This window comes from Chelonoidis abingdonii, chromosome 5 (genome assembly GCF_003597395.2).
Source record: "Chelonoidis abingdonii isolate Lonesome George chromosome 5, CheloAbing_2.0, whole genome shotgun sequence".
NCBI classification, from domain to species: Eukaryota; Metazoa; Chordata; order Testudines; family Testudinidae; genus Chelonoidis; species Chelonoidis abingdonii.
Genome location: NC_133773.1, coordinates 139929859 through 139952207, shown reverse-complemented (window position 1 = coordinate 139952207; position 22349 = coordinate 139929859). Strand labels below are relative to the sequence as shown.

General features: G+C 41.3%; 1 protein-coding gene across 5 annotated transcripts in view; it reads left to right on the top strand.

Moving 5' to 3' along the window:
- Positions 1 to 21520, top strand: part of SLC4A11 (solute carrier family 4 member 11) — a 189422-nt gene extending 167902 nt beyond the window's left edge. For all 5 annotated transcript variants that reach the window (XM_032803059.2, XM_032803061.2, XM_075066672.1 and 2 more), the window contains 2 exons: positions 1527 to 1696; positions 17252 to 21520. In XM_032803059.2, the coding sequence (XP_032658950.1) occupies positions 1527 to 1696; positions 17252 to 17315 (234 nt within the window). In that variant the 3' untranslated portion in view covers positions 17316 to 21520. The remainder of the gene's footprint in view (positions 1 to 1526; positions 1697 to 17251) is intronic.
- Positions 21521 to 22349: the final 829 nt, after the last annotated feature.

The window sequence follows — 22349 nt, the reverse complement described above, 5'->3', positions numbered from 1 at the left end:
TGAACATGGATCCCTCCTCCTACTTGACGGCTTGAGTCACTGAGAATAGAATGCACATGTGCAATCCTTTGAAGAAGAAAAAACGATTACTAACCTTCTGTAACTGGTATTCTTCTAAATATATTACCCATGTCCATTCCGCAACCTACCCTCCTATTCTTCCACATTGGAGCTATCCAGCAAGAAGGAACTGAGATGGTTCTGGGGCAGCTGGGCCTTTTATACCAGCACATAGTGGCACACAGTAGCAGAGGGCCCTTGAGTCGCCCAGATGGGTACCACTGAGGGAAATATTTCCAATGACTTTGTGCAGATTGCATACGCACCAAGATTGAGATTTGTTGCACATGTCCATTCAAAAGGACAACAGTTACAGAAGGTTAGTAACTCCTTTTATTCCCCACTGGCAACACTCCTATTGATTTCAGTTGAGCCCAGGATTTGGTTCCAATGGAAAAACAGTCTAATTTTATTTGACATCTATTGAAACCGACGGTTACCTAGGATATCACAGGTACTGTAGATTCCATTGATTGAATATATCCATTTGTAAATAAAGAATGGATATAGATATTGTATGCAGAGTACTCCATTTGTTGGCTCTTGTCTTAGGTTGTAAGCTGTTTGGGGCAGGGACTGTCTTTTTTTTTATTTTGTTTTTGTAGAGCACCTAGCACTATGGGGTCCTGGCCCATGACAGGGGCTCTTAGGTGCTATGATACACAGATAACAAATAATATCTGTTTTAGTACAGATTAGCCTGTTGTACCTAGGTTAGGAAACCTGCATAACTGGTGCTGCTATCCTAGACCCATTCGTTTATATCAGCATCAGCGGATAGTCACTCCTACTCACACTACATTGCCGTCTCCTTGTGTGGGGTCTCTTCTGTCCTCTCCCAGGCTAAGTTCCACAGTTGCTTGATCTCAGTTTGGGCTGAAGTCTGCCCCCTAAAGAGAAGATGGAAAGTTCTCAAATGGTAAAGGGCTTATTAAAACATAGAAAACAAACTGAAATAGGAGCAGCCCGCAAACAGATCTGCCTAACATGACAACACCACGTGATGCGCACACTCTTCCTCACCCCCGGATATTTTGTTGCTACAAAGTGCTGCTAATCATCCACTGGGGAATCTAATTGTGGCATTTCTATCAGTATTTCTTGTGCTCCAGGTGTTCGCTGAGGCAAGTCTATCTCTGGTTTCCCCCATTTTTTATTGCCCAGTCATTCTCTGTGTTCTGTTGCCAGTACCACAGCCAGAGGTATTAGCTTTAACCCTAGAAATCCCCAATTCAGCCCTTTTGGCTTAAGGAACAGGCCAGTACTCCACTTAGAAAGTCCTTCAACATCTACAGTGCCATTTGTGTATTTCTGGTTGACTTGATGTGCGATATGAACCCTTACAGCTGTGTGTTGATGGTTTCCCTAAAATTTCTCTCATGGGCACACTTTTTTTTTATACTTTATTTCCACGTGGACTGATTTGTCTATTGCTGTCTGACGTATACCTCTTATCTCTTTCACAGACGGCTTACCCTCCGACACATTACATCCGCAGGGTCCCTCAGAGGAAGATCCACTATTTCACAGGCCTACAGGTTCTTCAGCTCCTCATCCTCTGTGGGTTTGGGATGTCACCATTACCGTACATGAAGATGATTTTTCCTCTCATTATGATAGGAATGATCCCGATCAGGTAAGATGCTCTCTGTACTAAAGACACCTCACTAAGTGGCCAGGATGTTTGGCTTCTGACTAGGCAACTGCATACTACTTAGGGTGGGTGTACACTACCACTGAAGTTGATCTAAATTACATTGCTCAGGGATGTGTGAAAGCCTCCACACTCCCTGAGCGATGCAAGCTTCGCACTGTCCGTACCAGCGCTATGTCGGCAGGAGACAGTCAGCTGCCACCATAGCTTACACTTCTTGCCAAGGTGGAGTCATGATGGTGACAGAAGAGCGCTCCTCCATCGGCATGATGCATCTTCACCAGACACACGACAGTGCACAGCTGCGCTAATATAGCGCTGTAGTGTAGACTTGCCCTTAGATTTCTCTGTGATCCTGTGCCATACTCTGCACTGGCTTGAGTGGTCACACAAGGTGCCAACTTGCTCCCCTGGAACCAGCTATCTGGATCATGGCTAGCAGTGTGTGATGGATGGGATCTTTCTCAGGACTTCCCAAGGTGGTGTGGGGCAGGGAGCCTTGGAACCATACACACCAGCCAGGATATCTAAGTGAAAGCCACCCATGACTGAAACAGACTGTAGCACAGAAGCAAGGAGGAACCCAGAAGACAGATTAGTCTGCTCTAGGGGTAGCATGACAATGCCTTGATTGAGTCTTCAACCTGTAATGGCCTAGATTACATGTGCAGCACCCCAGCTTGACCTTAACTAGTTACTCTCAGCAGAATTGTGACATACGGTAAAGAATGTTCTCCTAAAGAACTCTCAATATTAACTTAGTGCTTTATAGCTTCAAACCACGGCACAATTACAGCAGTCTCCTGGGCAGTGCTCCTTAGTGTTAAGATTACATTGGCACATGTTCACAATTGGCTGAAATTTGCCTTAGGGATCCGGAAGTGATTTGGGGGTTTTGTTTTGTTTTTTTGTCTAAATTTTGGGAGACTCCCTTGATGCTTTAGGGACCATTAGTGAGTGAAAGAAATTCATTTTCTCAGCATTGTAGGAGTTAGGGGTTTTTGGCTCATTAAATAAAACAATTGACCGATGCCCTCTTTCGTATTCTGTCCTTTCTTAGGTGTGGTGGGAAATGAATTAAACATCAAACAGTAATAAGCTATTAGAAATCACTTCTAAGCATGCTTGTTGGGCATCGGCCAGCACTGTAGCAGTTTAGTGATGCTCTGCTGCCTTTAATACATTACAGTACAGTGTTTCCCCCATGATCCAAAAGACACCGGGGCTGCTCGGAGAATCTGAGAAAAAGATTGCAAATGAACAGTGTGTGTCAAAGGTGGAAACTAATGGCCCAATCCTATCCCCGTTAAAGGGAAGGTCAAAACTGCCATGGTCTCCCTTAGAATCAGGATTAGGCTCTGGGTGGCTGTCGTTTTCTGTTGCTGCCCTTAATTGCTGCTTTTCCATATGAGCTGCTGGTCACTTAGCCCAGCCTTGCAAAAAATGCCTCCAGCCAGACAATGACAGCAGCACATGTGTGAGCATCTCCTTTCCCTTCCCCTCAGTGGCTGTGCCTAAATGAAAATTTTAGGTAATTCTTTCAGTTGCTGTAACAACAGTGCGTCACCACTGGTACTAATGCAACCCGCACTCCTCCTGGGTGTGGTGGTCTGTCCCATCTAGTGGCACCGAGACCACTTAAAAAGAGAGTTAAATGAGTCTGCTCTGCAGCCTTAGCTAACAGCCAATTGGCTTTTAGCTCATGCAGTAGAGGCTAAGCACTAAGCTTCAGAGGTCCCAGGTTCAATCCCGCCTGCTGACGACGGGGATTACGGTAATACAGGGAACACTAGTGCAGGCCATCCACAGATGTTTGTACCACCTTGCCATCTAGCCCTGCTGTCAGGAGAACTGTTCACAGCTCACAGTAGAGCAAGGTGTGGATTGAAAATGGAAGTGAAATTTAAATGTTATCCTGCATACGTTTTGCTTTCCTTTTAATTAGAAGGGAGGAGGGAACTGGATTGCAAAAAAACGACAAAACCTCCACATACAACAACATCGAGGTTACGTTGTTTAACTGTATAAAAAAAATATAGAAATTGCAGAATCATAGAATCATAGGAATGGAAGGGACCTTGAAAGGTCATCTAGTCCAGTCCCCTGCACTCCAAGTCACACGTTTCATAGCAAAATTCATTATCTCACACTGCACATAGACAATATTAGGGATTACTGCTTAGACTGCAAGATGGATACTTCAGTATGTGCAATCAGAGCAAGTTTGTAACTGAGAACCTTTGCTTCTCTGTGTCCTGAATTTTTGTCCTCGTTAGTTAGTGTTACAGCAGGGCTGAGCAGGGTGGATAAAAACAGATAGTTTTTCTTGGGGCAGGAATTGGATTTTTTATTTAAATTAATGTTTGTCTTGACAAAATAAACCTGTTTACCATGAAATCTGAATTTAATACAAAATATGTTAAGGTCTAAACATCTTATAATCAAAACATTTAAATAAAAATTAAATTATGCTGAATCCGTGAGTCTCTATCAAAAACTTTTGAGTCAAATGCTGCTTCTCTACATAGAGGGAGAACTAGAGGAAAAACAACCAACTTTTGACGCCAAGCTTTATGAATATGGCACAATAGGACATGTGCTGTATTAAAGGCTTGATCCTGTGGGGCATCCAGGGGCTGTGCTACTGGGTGCAAGAGACTGGCCTAGCCTCTGACTCCAGGAGACACCATCATGTATCTTGTCAGGATCATCCACTGAGCCCACGGGGGTGGTCTCGTACTCCTTTTCTACAGCTTCTCTCTACCTGAGCTCCGATCGGCTCAGTTTTCAAATTATGAATATTTATAGCTTCACCCATCGTTGACTATTTTCTAACTTACACAAATGTACAATTGATAAGAATCTGAAAATACTGAGCTATATAATTGCTTAAATAAATGTACATAGTTACAGTGAACCCTTCTGAGTAGCAAAAAGATATACCAAATACTTTCAAGACTCTATTTAGCTGTACATCAACATGTTTTAATGGTTGTTATCAACCAGTGACAGTGTTCCTTTCTTTAGAACAGGGGTAGGCAACCTATGACACGGGTGCCAAAGGCAGCACGCGAACTGATTTTCAGTGGCACTCACACTGCCCAGGTCTTGGCCACCAGTCCAGGAGGCTCTGTATTTAAATTTAATTTTAAATGAAGCTTCTTAAACATTTTAAAAACCTTATTTACTTTACATACAACAACAGTTTAGTTATATATTACACACTTATAGAAAGAGACCTTCTAAAAACGTTGAAATGCATTACTGGCACGTGAAACTTTAAATTAGAGTGAATAAATGAAGACTTGTCACACCATTTCTGAAAGGTTGCCGACCCCTGCTCTAGAAAATAACTGAAGTACAAATGGAAAAGTTGATTAAAATTGATGAATTAAATGAAAGCTTTCCACTCGGTGCTTGAAATCATGCTTTAAATCAACCCATCCTGCTGCTGAGAGTCCCCAACCAAGACTCGAGGCCCTGTTGTGCTAGGCATTGTACATACACATAGTAAGTGACAGTCCTTGCCCCCATGTTGTTGATCATTTAAATAGACAAGACAGACACGGGGTAGGAGAAGGGAAGTATTATCCCGATTTTATAGATAAGGAAGTGAAAGGGAGATTAAGTGTCTTGTTCCAGGTCACATGGGGAGTTTGTGTCTGAGGCCTGGTCTACACTACGCGTTTAAATCGATTTAAAGAGCGTTAAATTGATTTAACGCTGTACTCGTCCACACTACAACGCCCTTTATGTCAATATAAAGGACTCTTTAAATCGATTTCTGTACTCCACCTCGACGAGAGGAGTAGCGCTAAATTCGATATTAACATATCGGATTACGGTTAGTGTGTACGAAATCTGACTTATTGCCTCGGGTTGGTATCTACATTATGCTTTAAGTCAGTTTAAATGTCAGAACTAAATGGAACACTGTGTCAAGCGTTAAAATGCCATCTTCATCTGAAAAATTCCACTTACATTATTGTTACATTACAACATCCTAAGATTGCTATAGATGTAAGAGTTAGAGAAAAATCTCTCTCTACTTTTTTCCAGTTTGGTTACTTTGCTAATCAGTTTTCTCTACAGGCAGTGGTTCTCAAACTTTTTTTTTGTGTTTTTTTGCGGAGACGCACTTGAGAAGTTGCTTAGTCCTTCGCGAGGACCACAGAATCGATTTCTTTCACAAAGGTTGTTGTAGCCGTTAGCTAACTATTTGTAAGCACTTTGGATAAAAGTGAATAGTATAAAAAAATGTTTAAATGAACTTGTTTTGTTCTATATAAATAAAAGCACATAACTCATTTTAATAGCAGTATGCTTCGGGAAGGAGGGGAGGGTCTCTCCCTGGAAACCACAATCACTGGAAGCTGAGGAAATTCCTCTTTCTTCTGCTCGTCCGCAGGCTTGCACGTCCGAAATTCCCCATGCCTCTTCCATATCCCATCTGCCCTCCACTTAACCCCTATTCCCCGCAAGGCCACCATCTCCAACTATGCAGGTGTGTCTTCTCCAGGGTCCAGGGGCACACTAAATGAGTGGAGCCATGCCTGAAGCAAGCTCCACCTAAACTAGGTGGTGGCCTTTCATTCGCTTGGTGCGGCCAGCCCAGGTGGGCATCTTGGAAGGAATTATAACGCGGAACTACCTGAATCGGACGCTTGAGGACCACGAATTTGAGAACTCTGCTCTACACATCAGTTGTCTAGTCTATGCATGGGTCTTCCACTGCACTAGTGTTTTTTTTGGTTTGGTTTTTAATCAAGGAAGCTGTGGCTGTAAAAACTGAAAAAGGTTGGCAAGGTCGATAGCTTAGGGTGCAAGCACAGATAGCGTGAAGCCTGACTGTGTAGACTGCTGTATTTGGACATGGACTGATGATATCAAAGGTGCGATGTGAGGGTTTGCTGATTTCTAAGTGAGGGATGCAGGTTAGGAAAGGAAGATATTTTGTGAATGGACTGTAATGCAAGGTTGACGGAGGATTGTACAGTCGAGGACTCCTAGGTGCCACACGACAGTGAGTCAACAGTGAAGAGTAGAACTCTGAGCTGATGCGATTTGTGGCTGTTAAGCTGTTAGTATTGGTGGGTGTGTGGTTCTGGCTTTCTTTCAAGGTCAGGAGGAGGTACTAAGAAGCAAATGTGCTCGCTTGGCGAACGGTTTCTCGTACAAGGAGATTGCCAGTCACAGCAGAGTACATAAGACTTTCAATGGGTAGAGCCAGCTCTGCCTTCCATGACTTGGGTGTTTTAGCAGTTACCGATGTCAAAACTGACTTTGATGTGGGCTGTAGGAGTTTTCACAATTGGAGGAAGTGGGACAGCAAGCCGACGTGCGACAACTACAGGTCGCTGAGAAGGCAAAGAGAACAGAGTTGGAGTGTATGGTAATCCCTTCATAACCAGAGTTCTCTGTCCTCATTTATGCACACCAATAATCAGCTTCACAAAACCGTATTTAAATCCATAATGTGGCCTTGAACACAATAAAGACAGTGAACTGTTTGATAAAACACGATCCATATAAATCCCGTTCATAAGAGTTTGGGATGTTTGTAGAAGGCTATACGATGCAAGTGGATATTCTTTTAACCATAATATACCTTGTCCATGATCCAGTCCAAGACAATTTCGCATTCTCGAAGTTACTGCCAGCGCAGCTTCTGGGCTTGGCAGGGCAGGCGGTGATGCCCGTTTTCAAACGCATCTTCTCCAGCAACACTCCCAGAGGTCGATGAATGCGCCTGCAGTCGAGTCCTCGAAGAACTTACATAAATAAAGATGCAGACATCAAAAATAATTCTATTTCTAAAAGATTTAAACTTTAAAATGCAATATTTTTCTCAACTCCTAATGATTGAAATTCCTTCTGAATCCTATTCATAAAGGTAGCACGAGGTAAAGCATGATGAACTTCTGTCCAACTACAAGACACCATTAAGACATTTATGTGTCGGCAGGCTCCATGAGGATCTGAAAAGAGTTCGGTGTAGCCTCAAAAGCTTGTCTCTTCACGCAGCAGACACATGGTACCAATAAAAGCACATCATCTCACCCACTTCTCTCATCTATAAGCTGTAATGAATTAAAAGAAACGCGCGCTGCACACACAATTTGCCAAAACAGGAAAACAGCTGTTCACCATCATGTTATAATGCTAAACGCATGAGATTTGTAACATGACAAGGCAAGTTAGAACCTCTGAAAGATCCCCTACACAATGAATACATAACTTATTAAAAGTATATTAATGGCATCAGTTATGGAGGTTTTACAGGAGAGAAGCTGAGCGCTCACATGCTACATCGAAGTCTCTAACACGGGTCCAACAGCATGCTGCAAATCAATCAAATCAAAGAGGAAGAAAGGCATGAAGAGAAAGTGACAGCAGCACTGCACAGTCAAAGATTCACCTACGTCGTATATTCGGCAGCGCGCTAACTGAGGTAGCAGTTCTATGGGCGCTTGTGCAGTCCTGTACGGTGTGAAAGACAAACGCATTGACAGGTTAACCATTCCCAAAACACAATACATAAGTAAAGAATAGATTGACACCATATGTCCCAGGATTTTCCAAAATATTTTAAAGGAATTAGAGCACACTGATTCGCAAAAGATAATTTCTTACTTTGTTAAGGATAAATTACAAGTACAAAATATCCCTTATACATGAGATGGCTATGACTATGATTTGCATAATTTATAAAGTGTTCTAATAATGACATAAGTGTCAATCTGCCCGCACTGTAGACTCCACCCCTTAACCTCAGCTGTATATTAGAAATGTATAAAATTATCAGTAATTTGATAAATTGTGAAAAGGTCCCAATCACACCCGATTTCTTCTCTTTGAAGAGCTTACCTTTTAAAGCTTTTAAGAATTGACAAAAAGAAGAGCTCTTAAAATATTTGGAAAAACGTATTTGTTCTGTAACAGATCTGTGCGGGCAACACTGATGTCTGCAAACTACTTATCAATTTTGCCTAATGAATTTCAACATTGAATTAAGAACCTGAAAGGGTGAATTTACTACCCCGGCTCAACTCTCCACCAAATAGCCTTAAAACCAGAAATAAGTGGAAAGTAATAGCAGTAGCTTAGTAAAACACCGGTAAAGTATAGCCAGAGAGTAACGTAGAATAAGAACATAACCAGTGAATGAGATATATAGAGAAATGTAGTAGAAAACAGTGAAGAGGAGGTGTCAAAACGAAGAGCTGTTTTTTTAATAATCCAGAATTTGTCAAACTTGTGGCAATATAGCATCAAAATCAAGTATTTTTAAAATAGAACTGGTGCTGCGATACACAGGTCGGCGAGATGTTGAATGAAAAAAGTTTTAGAAAAAAGGAGTAAACGGTGGCGGTCCTATTTACACTAGAAGAAAAAAAACTTGTAGAACAAAGATTTCTCACACTCACATCTATAGTTTCAGATGCAAAATGCCGCTTCGTCTAATCTCTGGTTTCCAGGCTCATACCAGTTTTATGATACGCCCACGGAATTGGCCTGCACCTCCAGCTTCAGAGGCTTGGTGTTTCTGCAGTTTCCTGTAAGTAAAATGTAAAGATGATGAATCAATCTGAGACAGCTGCCTTCTTCCACATCCCCCACCAAAACACACATACAGTTATTACCCTTTTTTGTACTGTAGTAGCATTCCACATACAAGTAAAGCAGCACATTTGAAATAAATAAGCTGTACCATAAGTTCATGGGTGGACTGTCAACATCGCAATTTTAGTATTTTTTTTTGGTTCGCTTAATCGTGCTGCAAGAGTGTTAACACCACTTCAAGGTAAGCCCTCCCACACAGCATAATTTCTCAAATGTAAATTCTATGGGAATAAGAAAAAAGTACCCAAATCTACCTCACATAATTAAGTGTCCAACGATCTGGAAATAAAAAAGGTTGTAGCTGACATTCCACTCTTGTAAGGGCCAACAAGGTTTAAGTGACTAATCCATTATACAACACTTAATAACCGTGGATCACTTAGAAACCATTTACTAGAAGAAAGCTTGCAGATGTTTGTATCCGCCCTTTTATCACACTATTTTATTTCAGCTACACGTTTACTTCTGTGCATTTATCCACAGGACTGAAACCTGGTACGCTGGAGGCCTAAATAGTGCTGCAGTGTAAAGGTGGGAGACGCACCAGAGAGGGACTTACTGTAAAATGGTTGGGTCTTGTAATTCTCATCAGAATGCAATCTGGAGCTTTCTCGCGATCCATTTTCCAGCTCATCTGCATCACGCTGGATAAAAACTGGAATGTGAAATAGGAATCTTCAAGCTTTCTGGCGTCCTCAGAGTGGCAGTTCCTTGAACCCTGTGGTATCGATCAAAACCTAGCTGGGCCTCTCTTGCGATATCCTCTGCGTTTCCAGACACTTCTTACAACCACAATGATGCCATTTTCTGAAAGTCAAAAAACTTCAATTCAACAACTTTGGCTCTGACATGAAACAAAAGGCAAAATAACTGGAAAGATCTGAAAGGAAAGTTTGTTTTTCAGTCTCACACATGGTTACGATTACAGATCTAGTGTTTCCTGACTCAAAGAAACCCTCCTAGCAAGAAAGCATTATGAAAGGAAATGCCCATGAAAAGACTGAAACAACCACTTGTTTCCTTAAAAGTACGGACGGAGATCAAAGAAAACTCCAGCAATATAAAGACATTCCACCAACAAAAGTATCATGCTAATATCTGGGTACAAATATAATACAAGAGTTAAGTACACTGGAAAAAAAAATGAAAACGGCCCCTACTATTGCTACTGAAAAATAATGTTTAAATCTTAGGGTGTTTATTTAATAAAATGCTTATAACAAGAAAGACTAAAACACAGATATTACGCTTTATAAGAATGGCTTAAAAGCCCTATTGTATGTTCTCCTCATTCTCTTAACAAAGAACTATGTAAAAAATTAAACTTTCTATTTTACATAAACTTTAAAAAAAACAGTGACACAGCAAGTTTCACATTGGATGATTCACAGAAGTCAACTTTTTGGGGAAGGAAGTAGAAATAGTAGGATTTAATCATTAATTATCCTTCTCTGCTGTATGCGTTGATTGCAGTCCCTTTTTGCAAAAAAAAAAAAAAAGTAATTTTGAAATACTTGAAATATTTTGAAAAGAATAAATAGTTTCACTCGCTGTAGCCCACTTTCCATAAAGGTTTCACCCCTTCTAGTTTCTTTGTAGCTTCATCAAAATTTAAATGCTAAAGAGGGACAGCCAGAGCTCAATACCCAAAAGTGTCTATATGGCACAGAAGTAATTAGGGACAAATGGAACCTCAAAAATAAATTCTGTTCATATAAGTCAGGGTCATTAAGAGCTAATACACCTAACATCTTACTCAATCAGTGCACCATCCGCAAGAGAGTTTTGCAAGTAACATTTTCTGCTTATAAATAAAAATAATTGTTCAGGTTTTCACAGTTTTACAGGCAAATTCTACTACCTTAAATGTGCAGTTATTTACATGTCACTCTCCTGGGTTGCTATCATGTAAATCCTACACATATCAAGATGGAAACACTAGTCCAGAGAATGCAATCACTACTTATGAAAAAGTAATGAACAAAAAAAATCACATACAGGGAAAGACAGGCGTTCTCTAGGAGAGTGCTGTTGAATGAGGAATTGTATTCAGTCTCTACCCAGCTGTATGTCTAAATCAGAAATGCACTGGTAGGATTATCAAATGCAAAATTCCACAGGTGGGAAAAATATATGGTACCAAAAAAAGAACATATTTCCCTCTTCAGATTACAGCACTGGAAAGCGGACCATCGATAGACAGAACACATGGGGCGAATTCACACATTCCAAAGCTCATCTTCCAGCAGCAGTCACACCCTTGCTGTAAACAGCCGATTTCAGCAGCAAGGTGTTACACTGTGAACTCCTTGAGGCCCACTGCAATTGCGCAGTTTAAAGTGAGGGACAGAAAGATTCTGGCTATGCTTTAATCTTTTAAGTAAAAATAATGCGTGCTTTCACCATTACTTTCAAGAAAGCTAGCCCACATGAAAAGCTCTGCATGTGGCACTATAAAGATTGGTAAAATATGACTCAAACTTCAATCTGTAAAAATGGCAACGCCTCAATCAGAATTCAGCAAAATCTGAGTCTCACTAACCATAAACTCCCAAATGTAACTCTCAGCTCACTAACGGACTAAGTTTTCCTGACAAAATAGTTGCTCTTTGCTACCGTGTTTAAAGCTAGCCTTCAAGCAGGAATGACCCATGAGAACATAGGCTATGTCATTACTAAAGAGGATGCATTTCTCGTGTCCTGTTTTCTAGTTAATGAATTAAATCGAACTTTTTTAAAAGACTGGGCGTCAAGAGGGGGGGTTGCAGAGTGCTAAAAAATCCTGCACATCTGCACTTCTCAAATACATCTTATCTCAGGGCGACCTATTCCAATTATATTACTAGGGTCGAAAAATTAAGATTCCTTTATCTTCGTAGATTTACCAGCGTTAATTTCTTTTGTTATAACCCTACAACTTTAGCTACTAAAAATGCTTCAATAGTATATTATATTTTTATTATATACTATACTGGGAACTCGGAGGATGGCAGGTTCGAGAGACATGTAGTGAATATCCTTAATCTTACAGAATGGAGGAAAATAAATATTTTGTAATTCAAGCCCAGTCCTAGCACACTGGGTTTAACTTTTTGATTATTTAGCTGGACACATTGTAGCATAATAGGGATTCTCTCTGTTATAATACAGCTGTAGGAAGCTGTAGTTCAAGATCAGATTGTAAAAGTAAGTGCTTTCTTGGTCTAGAAATATGACTGTTCTTTTTTCCATGCGCAGCAAATCAGCTGACGTAAGCATGCTTCTGTTCTGCCAAATTTATCAGCAGTGCACTGGGGGAGCTGGCTCGCGAAGGGCATAAAAGTCCACCGATAGCGACGTTGCACGAATGCAAAGGATCCAGTCTACAATATCAGCAAGTATTCACTCGAAAATAGATACCAACATCCTGAGGGACCCCAAATGAGCAATATCACATTATGACCTGTATTCTAAATACTTCTCGTGTGGTTTAACTGATAAACTAAAATGGGGTCTACTTTCTCTAGAAGAGCTCCAACAGAGACTAACAAGAAAGCTATATAAGAGGCGAGAGGAGAAGATTCCACATCACACCACATGTAGTCAACCAGATTGTATTCAATGATCCAAGAAAACAAGCGCAGGACGTCTGATGCGCAGCCTGTTAAAGACTAATCAGATTATATTTAGGCATAAGTCCTCCGTTTACAGGAAATCCGTCATAGGGACGAAATTTGTAAATATAAACACCACACGTGGAAAACCAACAACTTAATCCCCAACACTACCACACTTCGCTCAGACCAATAGCGAGGCTAACGACAGCGCTGCGTGACAAGCGTAACCGGTCTGTGGGTGTTTTTACCCGCAACGGCCAAAAAGGCAATGACGCACACCATTGCATACGCAATGATAAAAGGCCAGTGGGAGTATGTAGTACTTAAAGTGCCACCAGACTCCGTCGATTTTGGGACACTAAGACTTAATACGGCTACCTCTCGATACAGAGTGGAAAAAACCTCGTAAAATGACTAGATTGAATCCCAGATACCACTATCGTAAGTCCTCTGTCTCGTGTACTACTAGCAGACAATGACGATCCACACATTACCCAAGCGACTAGATGAACTGAGACTGGTAAACATAAGTGGCATAACTTGCCCCCCCTTGCGACAGACAGAGTTACTTGGCGAGCGGGAGCTGAATAAGCGTCAGATCCATTTAGACAGCAAAAGTTCCAGACGGTCAGGAAGGCTGTCTGACATTAACACTAGGTTATTTTTCTCTTTGCACAGCCTGCTCTCTCAGATAGTACAACCTCAGAAAACACAGCTCCAAAGTGGGCACACATCATCCTTAAAAACATGCCTTATGATACTTCTACATTTCATTATTCTTGAACTTATTTTTTTTTTAAAAACTCAATCAATCACATCGTCTCTATGAAGAGGGCTGAGGCTCCAATAGGTCTGTAGGTTCATGACACAGTCTGCGTGGTTCAGGACAGCTCCTCATAGTTCCCCCCACACCCCCATGGATGAGAAAAAGGGAAAGAAATTCTGACTTCTCTTACTCTTTCAGTGTCACCTCTAGTGTATCTGGAATGCCTCGGTAGACGCATGCTACAGCAGTGAAAAGCAAACTATCCCTCCTCTCCCCCTCCCCGTGTAGAAGACGTGCAGTAGACAGTAACCGTCCTCATGAACCCTCATCGCTGATAATGCTCATATCATGAGGAGATGATTCCTGGTTACTCCCGAGAGATTAGACAGAACGGCTAATAAGCATTCATCATCATGCAACTGGGCTTCAGCCCCCCCTTTCCTGGTAAAGAAAAATTCTGTACTGCCTGGACTGTCATAGCCCTGGGAGCGCCCTCCCCTCATTTTATCTCACTAACAAGTCTCTGTTCTTATCCTGCATTCTTTATAACTTCGCATGACACAAATGGGGGGACACTGCCACGAACCAGGAAGGGGGAGGAGGAACCAAGCGGTGGTGTGTTGCAGGGCACCCCCTGTGAGATACTGACAGCGAGCAGCTGCGTCTCTGATTATACTCTGGCCTACTAAACCATTGCCCTTATTCAAGCAGGGACGACTCTATTTTTAGAAACCAAAGGGAGGAGTACTCAGTCCAAGTGAGTCCAATCCCAATTTTGCTTTGGCGTTGCACACCCCGGCCGATTTCCCATGGGCACTCGTGATAGCACGGCCTTACCGACATCAGACAGAAGAGGGAAAAAATACCCGTATCACCTCATTGCTATGTTCTCTTGCAGTAGACGTTCAGAACGGCCGGTAACCATCTCTCTATCATGCAAAAGCAAGTGAATCCCGCTGTGTAGCGCTGGAGGTATCGCCTCTTCCGTGTATCCATACACATACGGTGCCGGAAAAAAAAAACTGAGGGCTCCATGTGTTGCCGTGCTATGGCGTCGCAGCAATCCAGGGAAAAAACGGCGAAAGGATTGTCAGCTGATGTTTCCCGGAGGAAGATGACTGACGACATTTACCCAAACCCCCGCGACAATTAAGTTCAACCCAGAATTCCAAGGCGGGGAAGACTGCGAACTTGGGATAGCTACGGAAGTGCTACCCACAATGCAACGCTTCAGAAATCGACGTTAGCCTCGGAGCATGGACGCACAATGCCGAATTACTGTGCCTAGTGTGGCCGCATGAAATCGAAATTAATATCAGTTTTATAAAACCGATTTTAGCAAATTCGATTTTATCCCGTAGTGTAGACATGGCCTAACACTGTGCGTGCAGAATTTCCTTTCCCCCACAGAAATGGGCTGCAGTGCTGCTGGCTGCCACTACGGGATCCTGGACCTGGCAGAACCCAGCTCACACACAGAAGACACTGCTGGGGGGAGGGAGAAGGAGCTGGAGGGTTCCTGGCTGCTGCAGTTCCCAGCATGCCTGAGGAGAAATTCCGTGTAAGCCTGGGGTCAAGCATCTGGGTGTTTTTCCCTCTGGATCCCTTGGCTCGAGGGGGCCACAGTTGAGCTCTGCGGGAAGAGGTGTGTGTGTCTGGCCCCCTGTCTGGAACAGGAACTGGGTTGGCATGGGGGTTTCCTTTAACTCTCTACTCCTGGGGGAATTTTTGTCTGTGTCCATATTCTTACAGACATACTTGCTGACAGGTATTTTGAAATAACTTACCAAAATAATTGAAACTGGTGTGATTATGTAGTGTTATTTTGACCAATAAAATTTGCAGAATTTTAAAATACCATGCACAGAATTTTTAATGTCTTGGCGCAGAATGCCTCCAGGAGTAATTATTTTGGGAGACTCTACCCTGGCTGTAGTGGAATATTCCATCCAGAGAAAATGTGACCTCTCTCAATTCTTAGCAGGGTCAGATCTTTGGGGATGGTGCTGACTAAACATGACTTCTCTGGCACTGTATCCCCATGGATAGAGTATTTTAAGCATCTCTTTTCCTCTTTGCATAATCATTTGTGTTTCACAACATGAATTGAATATAGATCAAACAGAGTTTGTGTTTTCCTGGATGCTTTCATTTTCCAGTGTTTATCTCATGTCAGATCCATTTGAGGAGTTAAGGGCATTGCGCTGCAGCTAGTGAGATTTGAAATCTCCTTTCCTGGCTACCTATTGAGGTGCTCTAAATATAAACCAGGCTTACTACATTGTTGTCATTATTATTTAAATAGCTGAAAAGTAACTTCCTGTGCTGTTGAGGAAGCAGAGGATTAATCTACAAATATCCAGTCAGATGTATTAAGGAGAAACTTATTAATGTTGACTGTGTTCAGGGCCGGCTCCAGGCACTAGCCGACCAAGCATGTGCTTGGGGCGGCACCTTAGGATGGGGCAGCGCTCAGGCTTTTTTTGTTTGTTTCGGCCAGGCAGTGCTCGCAGGGTGTGTGTGTTTCGGTGGCGCTCGGGGGGGGAGGGGCGGTCTTGGGTGTCGCTCGGGTGGGGGGTTATGTCAGGGCGGTGCTTTTTTTTTTTTTTTTTTTTTTTTTTTTTTTGTGCCTGGGGCGGCAAAAAAGTTAAAGCCGGCCCTGACTGTGTTGCCACTTAGTGTGTGTTTCACTCAAAGGAGATACCATTATTATGTTCTATAAAAGTAGATTCCAGAGGCCCCAATCTGTACCGTGCCTGGCACAATGGGGTCCTGGTTTTAATGTGGAATAAGGCAGTCCCTCCCACAAAGACCTTACAGGGACAAGACGGAGAACACAGTGAAGCAGGCAGAAGCAAAGGAGGAGTGACTGTAAAAGCAGTGGTGCTAGCTCTCACGAACAATATGTGGTGTGTTTTCTTAAAGCCCCAGCTCTTGGAGGCGTTGAGTGTCTGAGAATCTTAGATGACTTTTGTTTGTTTGGGTTCTTGTAAAAGGAACTCAAATGTATTATTTTGTTTAAAATGGCGTCCTGTTTTAAGCCAGTCTCATAATGTTTTGGGTCCTGCTTTGTGATTGTTGAATAACAGACATGAGAGCTGGAAATGACACTCTAGGAAAGTTAGACCCCTCCTGAACACTTCAGCTCCTCAGGCCAGTTTATGTTCTGTTTTGACCGATCAAAAGCTGGTCAGCTGCCTCCCCCAAACCAAACAGGGACACAGATATCGGGGCAAGGCCAACCTTCCATTCTATCCTTGCCGCCTTCAGAGGGGAGAGGGAGCACCAGCACTAGACATGGTGGAGATGCTGCCCTGACAGCTGAAGGCAATTGGTTCTAGAAGGGTCTTTGCAACATTGCCGTTTCAGGGATTCCAGCGATGTGAACAAACATGGCTGTTTTCTCCTGCCAGCTTGACAAACCTAATGTAAATCAGCAAGTTGCATGAATTGCCCCAGACACACCCAGCTCTGAAGAGCCTGGAAAAGGATGAACATAACCCTTATTGCAGCACTAACCTGAATCTAATTATCTCTGTTGTTCACTCATAGGTATAACCTGCTTCCTAGGATCATTGAAGCAAAATACTTAGATGCTATGGATGCGGAGCACTAAAAATGAATCTCTGCTCTCAGAACAGCGAACAGCTTTTCAAATCAAAAGGAAACGGCAGCCTTGCTGAGATGTAGAATTATTTATCTGAAGTTCTCTTTTGTTTAGAACCTCCAGGACTTTTTCTGCTCTAGTCTGGCACTTGGAGATATACGGTTGAAGACCAATTGGCCATTGAAGTTTCAGATCAAAACAGCCTTGGAGTGAGAGGCCAGTACTCTGAGTTTTGAGGCAAGCCAGCTTTATGGAAATGTTACCTTCTTCATCCTAAAACTTGAAGTCCCACAGATCAATGTGTTTCTCTTCTTGGATTGTGCTATGCTAGGGTTGCCTCACGTTCCCTTTTTTAAGAGGGATCCCTTTTTTATATACTGTGTCCCTTTTCCCAGAACACCATTGAGATGTAAGGACAGTAATCAACCCTTGCTTTACAGAATTACTGAATAATTTGGAGCTTTAATGTAATTACCCATCTCTCCAGTTCATATTCCAAAAGGATAGCTCTATGTCAGAGGATCTCGTCAAGTTATTGATTAGTGGATGGGCTGGGAAGCAAAAGAATATGGTTGTGCTGAGATTGTGTATTATTTAATTTCTTCATGTGTACCAGAAATGTTCAGAGGTTGGATTCACTTTGTGATGCTGATGTAATTACAGCTGGGTCTAAGCCGCTTGGGAATTAGTTGAACCTATTTTACACTGTTACTTCTCAGTAATCAAATATAGAATTGTAGGTATGTACAGGTTGTGCCCAAATTCACCTGGATGCTGAAATGTGGCAAAATTCAGTCGTCATGCGCATTAATGTTCACATATACATATGTACAGAACGGCCTATGTGTACATATATACATACATAACTTAGATTGGTGTATATATTTTGCATATATATTATACATATTGGATATCTAGGCATATTCTTTCAAGATATTGAAAGTGTTCCTGTGCAATCAGTGTTACTTGTACTATGTTGACATACATTTGTCCCTTCTTTCTTCTTCAAAGCCATTCTTTGTCAAACTGCATTAACCCACTTAATGATTTTTTTTAAACATACTGCTACTTTCAAACTTTCCTTCATTTTCCTCTAGTCCTTTGGCTTTTGTGACCTGCATCATCCTGTCTGAATGCTTTCTGATGTGAATTTTCCATTTAATTTTAATGTACAGTATGTAGTGAAAGTTGGTTGTTTTCTAATCAATATTTGTTTGTCACTTCACTGTTTCAGTTTTGTAGCTACCTCCCATTTTCCCCCACCTCCCGACATTACATTATATTTCTGTATGAATTCTAACTCTCCTGCTATCTATTTTATCTTTTGGTTTATTTAATTTATCTGGTATTATGGTCAGTTTTTCTATACTTAAAGTACTGTGAAACAAGCTATCCTGTAGAGAATTCCATATTCATCTCTAGTGCGGCCAGGGGCAAACTTTACAAGAAAAGAAAGTGGAGCAATGAAGATAATTTTTAAAAACAAAAATTAGGATCACATTACAATAAAGGCAAACAGACAGTAGATTCGTGCAGACAAGTGTTTTGTCTCAAGCAAATTGTTTGCACAATAATTCGCAGTGAGGTTTTTCAGAGAGAATACATCAGCGATTTGGCTTTCTTTACGAAGTAAAAAAAACGCATCTCTCCATCACTGAGAGGAACTAGGGAAGAAAGCTCATATGCTAAAACCAAACTTATAAACCCAAACTCAATAACAGGTTTGCTTTTAATAACACTCAAAGGGATTCCGTCATATTGCAATTGCCTACAGCTTTGAAGGAAACTACTGAGAGCAGAGCTTTCAGTTTCTTTGAAGTTCCATAAGTTTCCCATTGACAATCCAATCAAGGAGCACCAGGTTGTTCCTAAGGGTTTATATGTTACTGTTGGGGATAAACATTTAACACAGTGATTGCAGGGAAATAGATTCTCTACTTCATTAGCCATCTGAGCAGCATTGTATTACCTTGAAAATGTAACCTTATGTTCTACTCAACTCCTGCGGCTGTGCTGTGAAGGGCATGGTCTAATTTGGCCCTCTTAATAAATGAAACATGAGCATTGCCATTAATTTGTTTTTACTAGAAATGTCTTAGCACACCAAAAAGAAATATCTCTAGTAACAAACATGGCTAACAGACAGACAGATCTGGCACTTTTTGCATTATCCAGAACAAGAAGATCAGAATTAAAGGCAACTAAATTATGCACATTGACTAATATTCTTAATCCTGGAATCAGGTCTTTAGTAGGCTTGCTAGCAGTCATTGCAGAAGTTTCAAATTAAAGTTTATTCATTACTTTAACTTCACCTAAAGATGAGGTGAATGTTAAGCAAACAAGACTGTTGTATGGTCCAGAGGGCAGTCTGTGCCAGTCCACACAAAAAAGACCAGGTGACTCAAAAAGAGAACAGTATTGATATCCATGGTCAGATACGAATTGCAATAAAACAATTTTCCAACAAATTCTTTCCTTCCCAGTGTGTAAAACACATTGAAATGAAAGCCCCGGAAAAGAAGGTTGGGTTTCTCAAATACTTTGAATTGACCTGCGTGTTGAAAACATGGGTGTTGGAATTACACATTTGTTGTTTTATGTCACTGATGCCTGGGCTCCCAGTGTTTGTGTTTCTAACAACAGATCTCACAATGTGAAAAATCAGACTCCATGCATGAGAGGATATAAAGCACATGATGTATCCCCTGACTGGGAGTGGGGCGAGAATGCTGCCTGCAAAGCAGCTATTTCAAGTAAAAGTCCATAAGTGAAATTCATCTCTGTGCAGTCTCATGGAACATAAGTTGTCCATAGGTTTTGGGTTGACCCTCTGCACAGGAGGTGAATTTTGCTGTACACATACAGTAAATCTAGTTACAGAAAAGCCTATGAGCATACCTGCAAACTGCATGAAAATACTGTAGGACTAAAAAGGAAAAGAAACCCCTAAAAATCTATGTGCAATAGAACAGCTACCACAGGGTTCATTGTTCACCTTGTAAACTTACATGAGTTACCACAAACTGTCATTTTTTCATTGACAGACTGTGTGTGTTGCACTTAACACTTTAAATGAGCTCTTTCTCAGTTTCTTGAAAGAACCAAAAATGCCCTTTACTTTCCTCTAAGTCTCTCTGAAAATAGCAGCCCAGATGCAGTGACAAATGTCGCTGAGTTAAGCAATGTAAAATATAGAAAGTTACACTTCAACATGATTTGGAGGCAAATTAACCCTGACAGCTACAATAAAGCGCCCTAACTACTTTTATATTACATTGTTTTGGAACAGTTTGTGATGCAATTTCAATCTCGTGTGTATTTTTCTTTTTACCATAAACATGACTGTTTGATTTCCACCCCCGTCCCCAGGGTTTTCACTATATAAATCATGGGCCAGAGAATCAACTGATTGTAAATTATCATCAGTCAATGCAGTCAATAGCACTATTCCTATTTTCCCTATCTGAGAATCTGGCCCTACATTCTAATCTATGGGTATCAGATGAAAAACTTGACTGTCAGAATGTCTTGAATTATATCAGGCTCACAAGATACCGGTAATGATGATCCTATTTCAGACCAAAAAAAGTCAGGATTTTCATACAAGTACCTTTCCCTTCCTGTTACAAATGAAAGTTCTTTTGCTTTTCTTTTTACTGATGTAAGCAGGCATTTCCAGGAAGTAGGCTAACTAAGAAAAGAGAGTTTGCTAAACAGAACTATTTCTGCACTTTAATACTTGTGTGAAGGTTAAGACAGTTAGAATGTAATAACCAAAAGTTTTCTTTTATTATAAGCTCTTTAGATAGATATGCACAATGTTATGTATAAATATTGCCAAAGAACTGGATCTGAAAAGATGACGATTGCTGTTAATTAAGAGGGCCTTGTGCTGTATTCTACTGGAGTCAGAAGGTAGTAAATGCCTGTGAAATGACTGGAATTTTGTAACCTAAATTAGCTGCCACCATCTGCCAAAATTATGAGCATACTGGGAAATATAAACACTTTTTTTTAAAGGCTGTAGTTTATAGGCACTTAATGGTATCGCTAGAAGTCATCCTGATCAGGTGGAGATGTAATCTTAATTGTTAAATAGGACTGCTGGTCTGAAAGTTCTTTTTACAGCTGATGAAATGCTGTTGCTACATTACACATTGAAATGGATATGTTGAGGTTTGTTGTGTGTATTAAAGAATGCTGATGCTGTATAGGCTGCTGAATATGCCTTCCAGATTGCTCAGAAACTAACACACACAAATCTCCACCAAGCAACGGCGAAGTTTGAAAGCCTTATTGGATGGTAAAAGCTAGCTGGTTACATACCACCAGGTCACTGTTAGCGTAGTGACATAAAAAAATTCAAACTACTTTCTGGCCAAACGTGCTACTTGGTGAAACATCTCAAGGTAGAATCAGACAACTGTACTGTGAGAAACACACATCACTGATGAACTGCATGTGAATTAGGGATACAATCATTTAAAAACAAATACAATACACTAAGATGCTGAAATATGACCATTACAACCCGTTGACTCACTGCATATCACATTAGGACCACACAAAAAAAAATCTCCTTGATGCGACCCAGCTTCTAAAACATGCATCTCCAACTGAGCCACCGAATTAAGCCAGCTTTTGGAGAGGTGTGCACCTTCCATTTCACTGCATTGAAAACATAGTTCAGCAGCATGATCTTGGGAGAAGCAGGAATTTTGGTTCAAGCTGATTGGATTGTAGATCTAGAATTAATCAGAACAAACATTCCATTTGCCATCTTGAAGAGAGAGGAAAGAAATGCCAGTGGGAGAAGATACATTGGTCTCACCTCAAGAACAGCCATCATGTTCCAGATTTCTGCTAAGCATTCACTTTGTACGTGTCGGAATAGACAGAGATAAGTCACCTAGAACAGTGAGAGGATCACTTTTTAAAATGTGCATTTATACCTGGAAGCTGGCTGGCAGCAGTAGGGATGGTTTAAATTAATAAATTGTTTGCCCTGTTTCCCATACCATGGCATTGGCTACTGCTGCT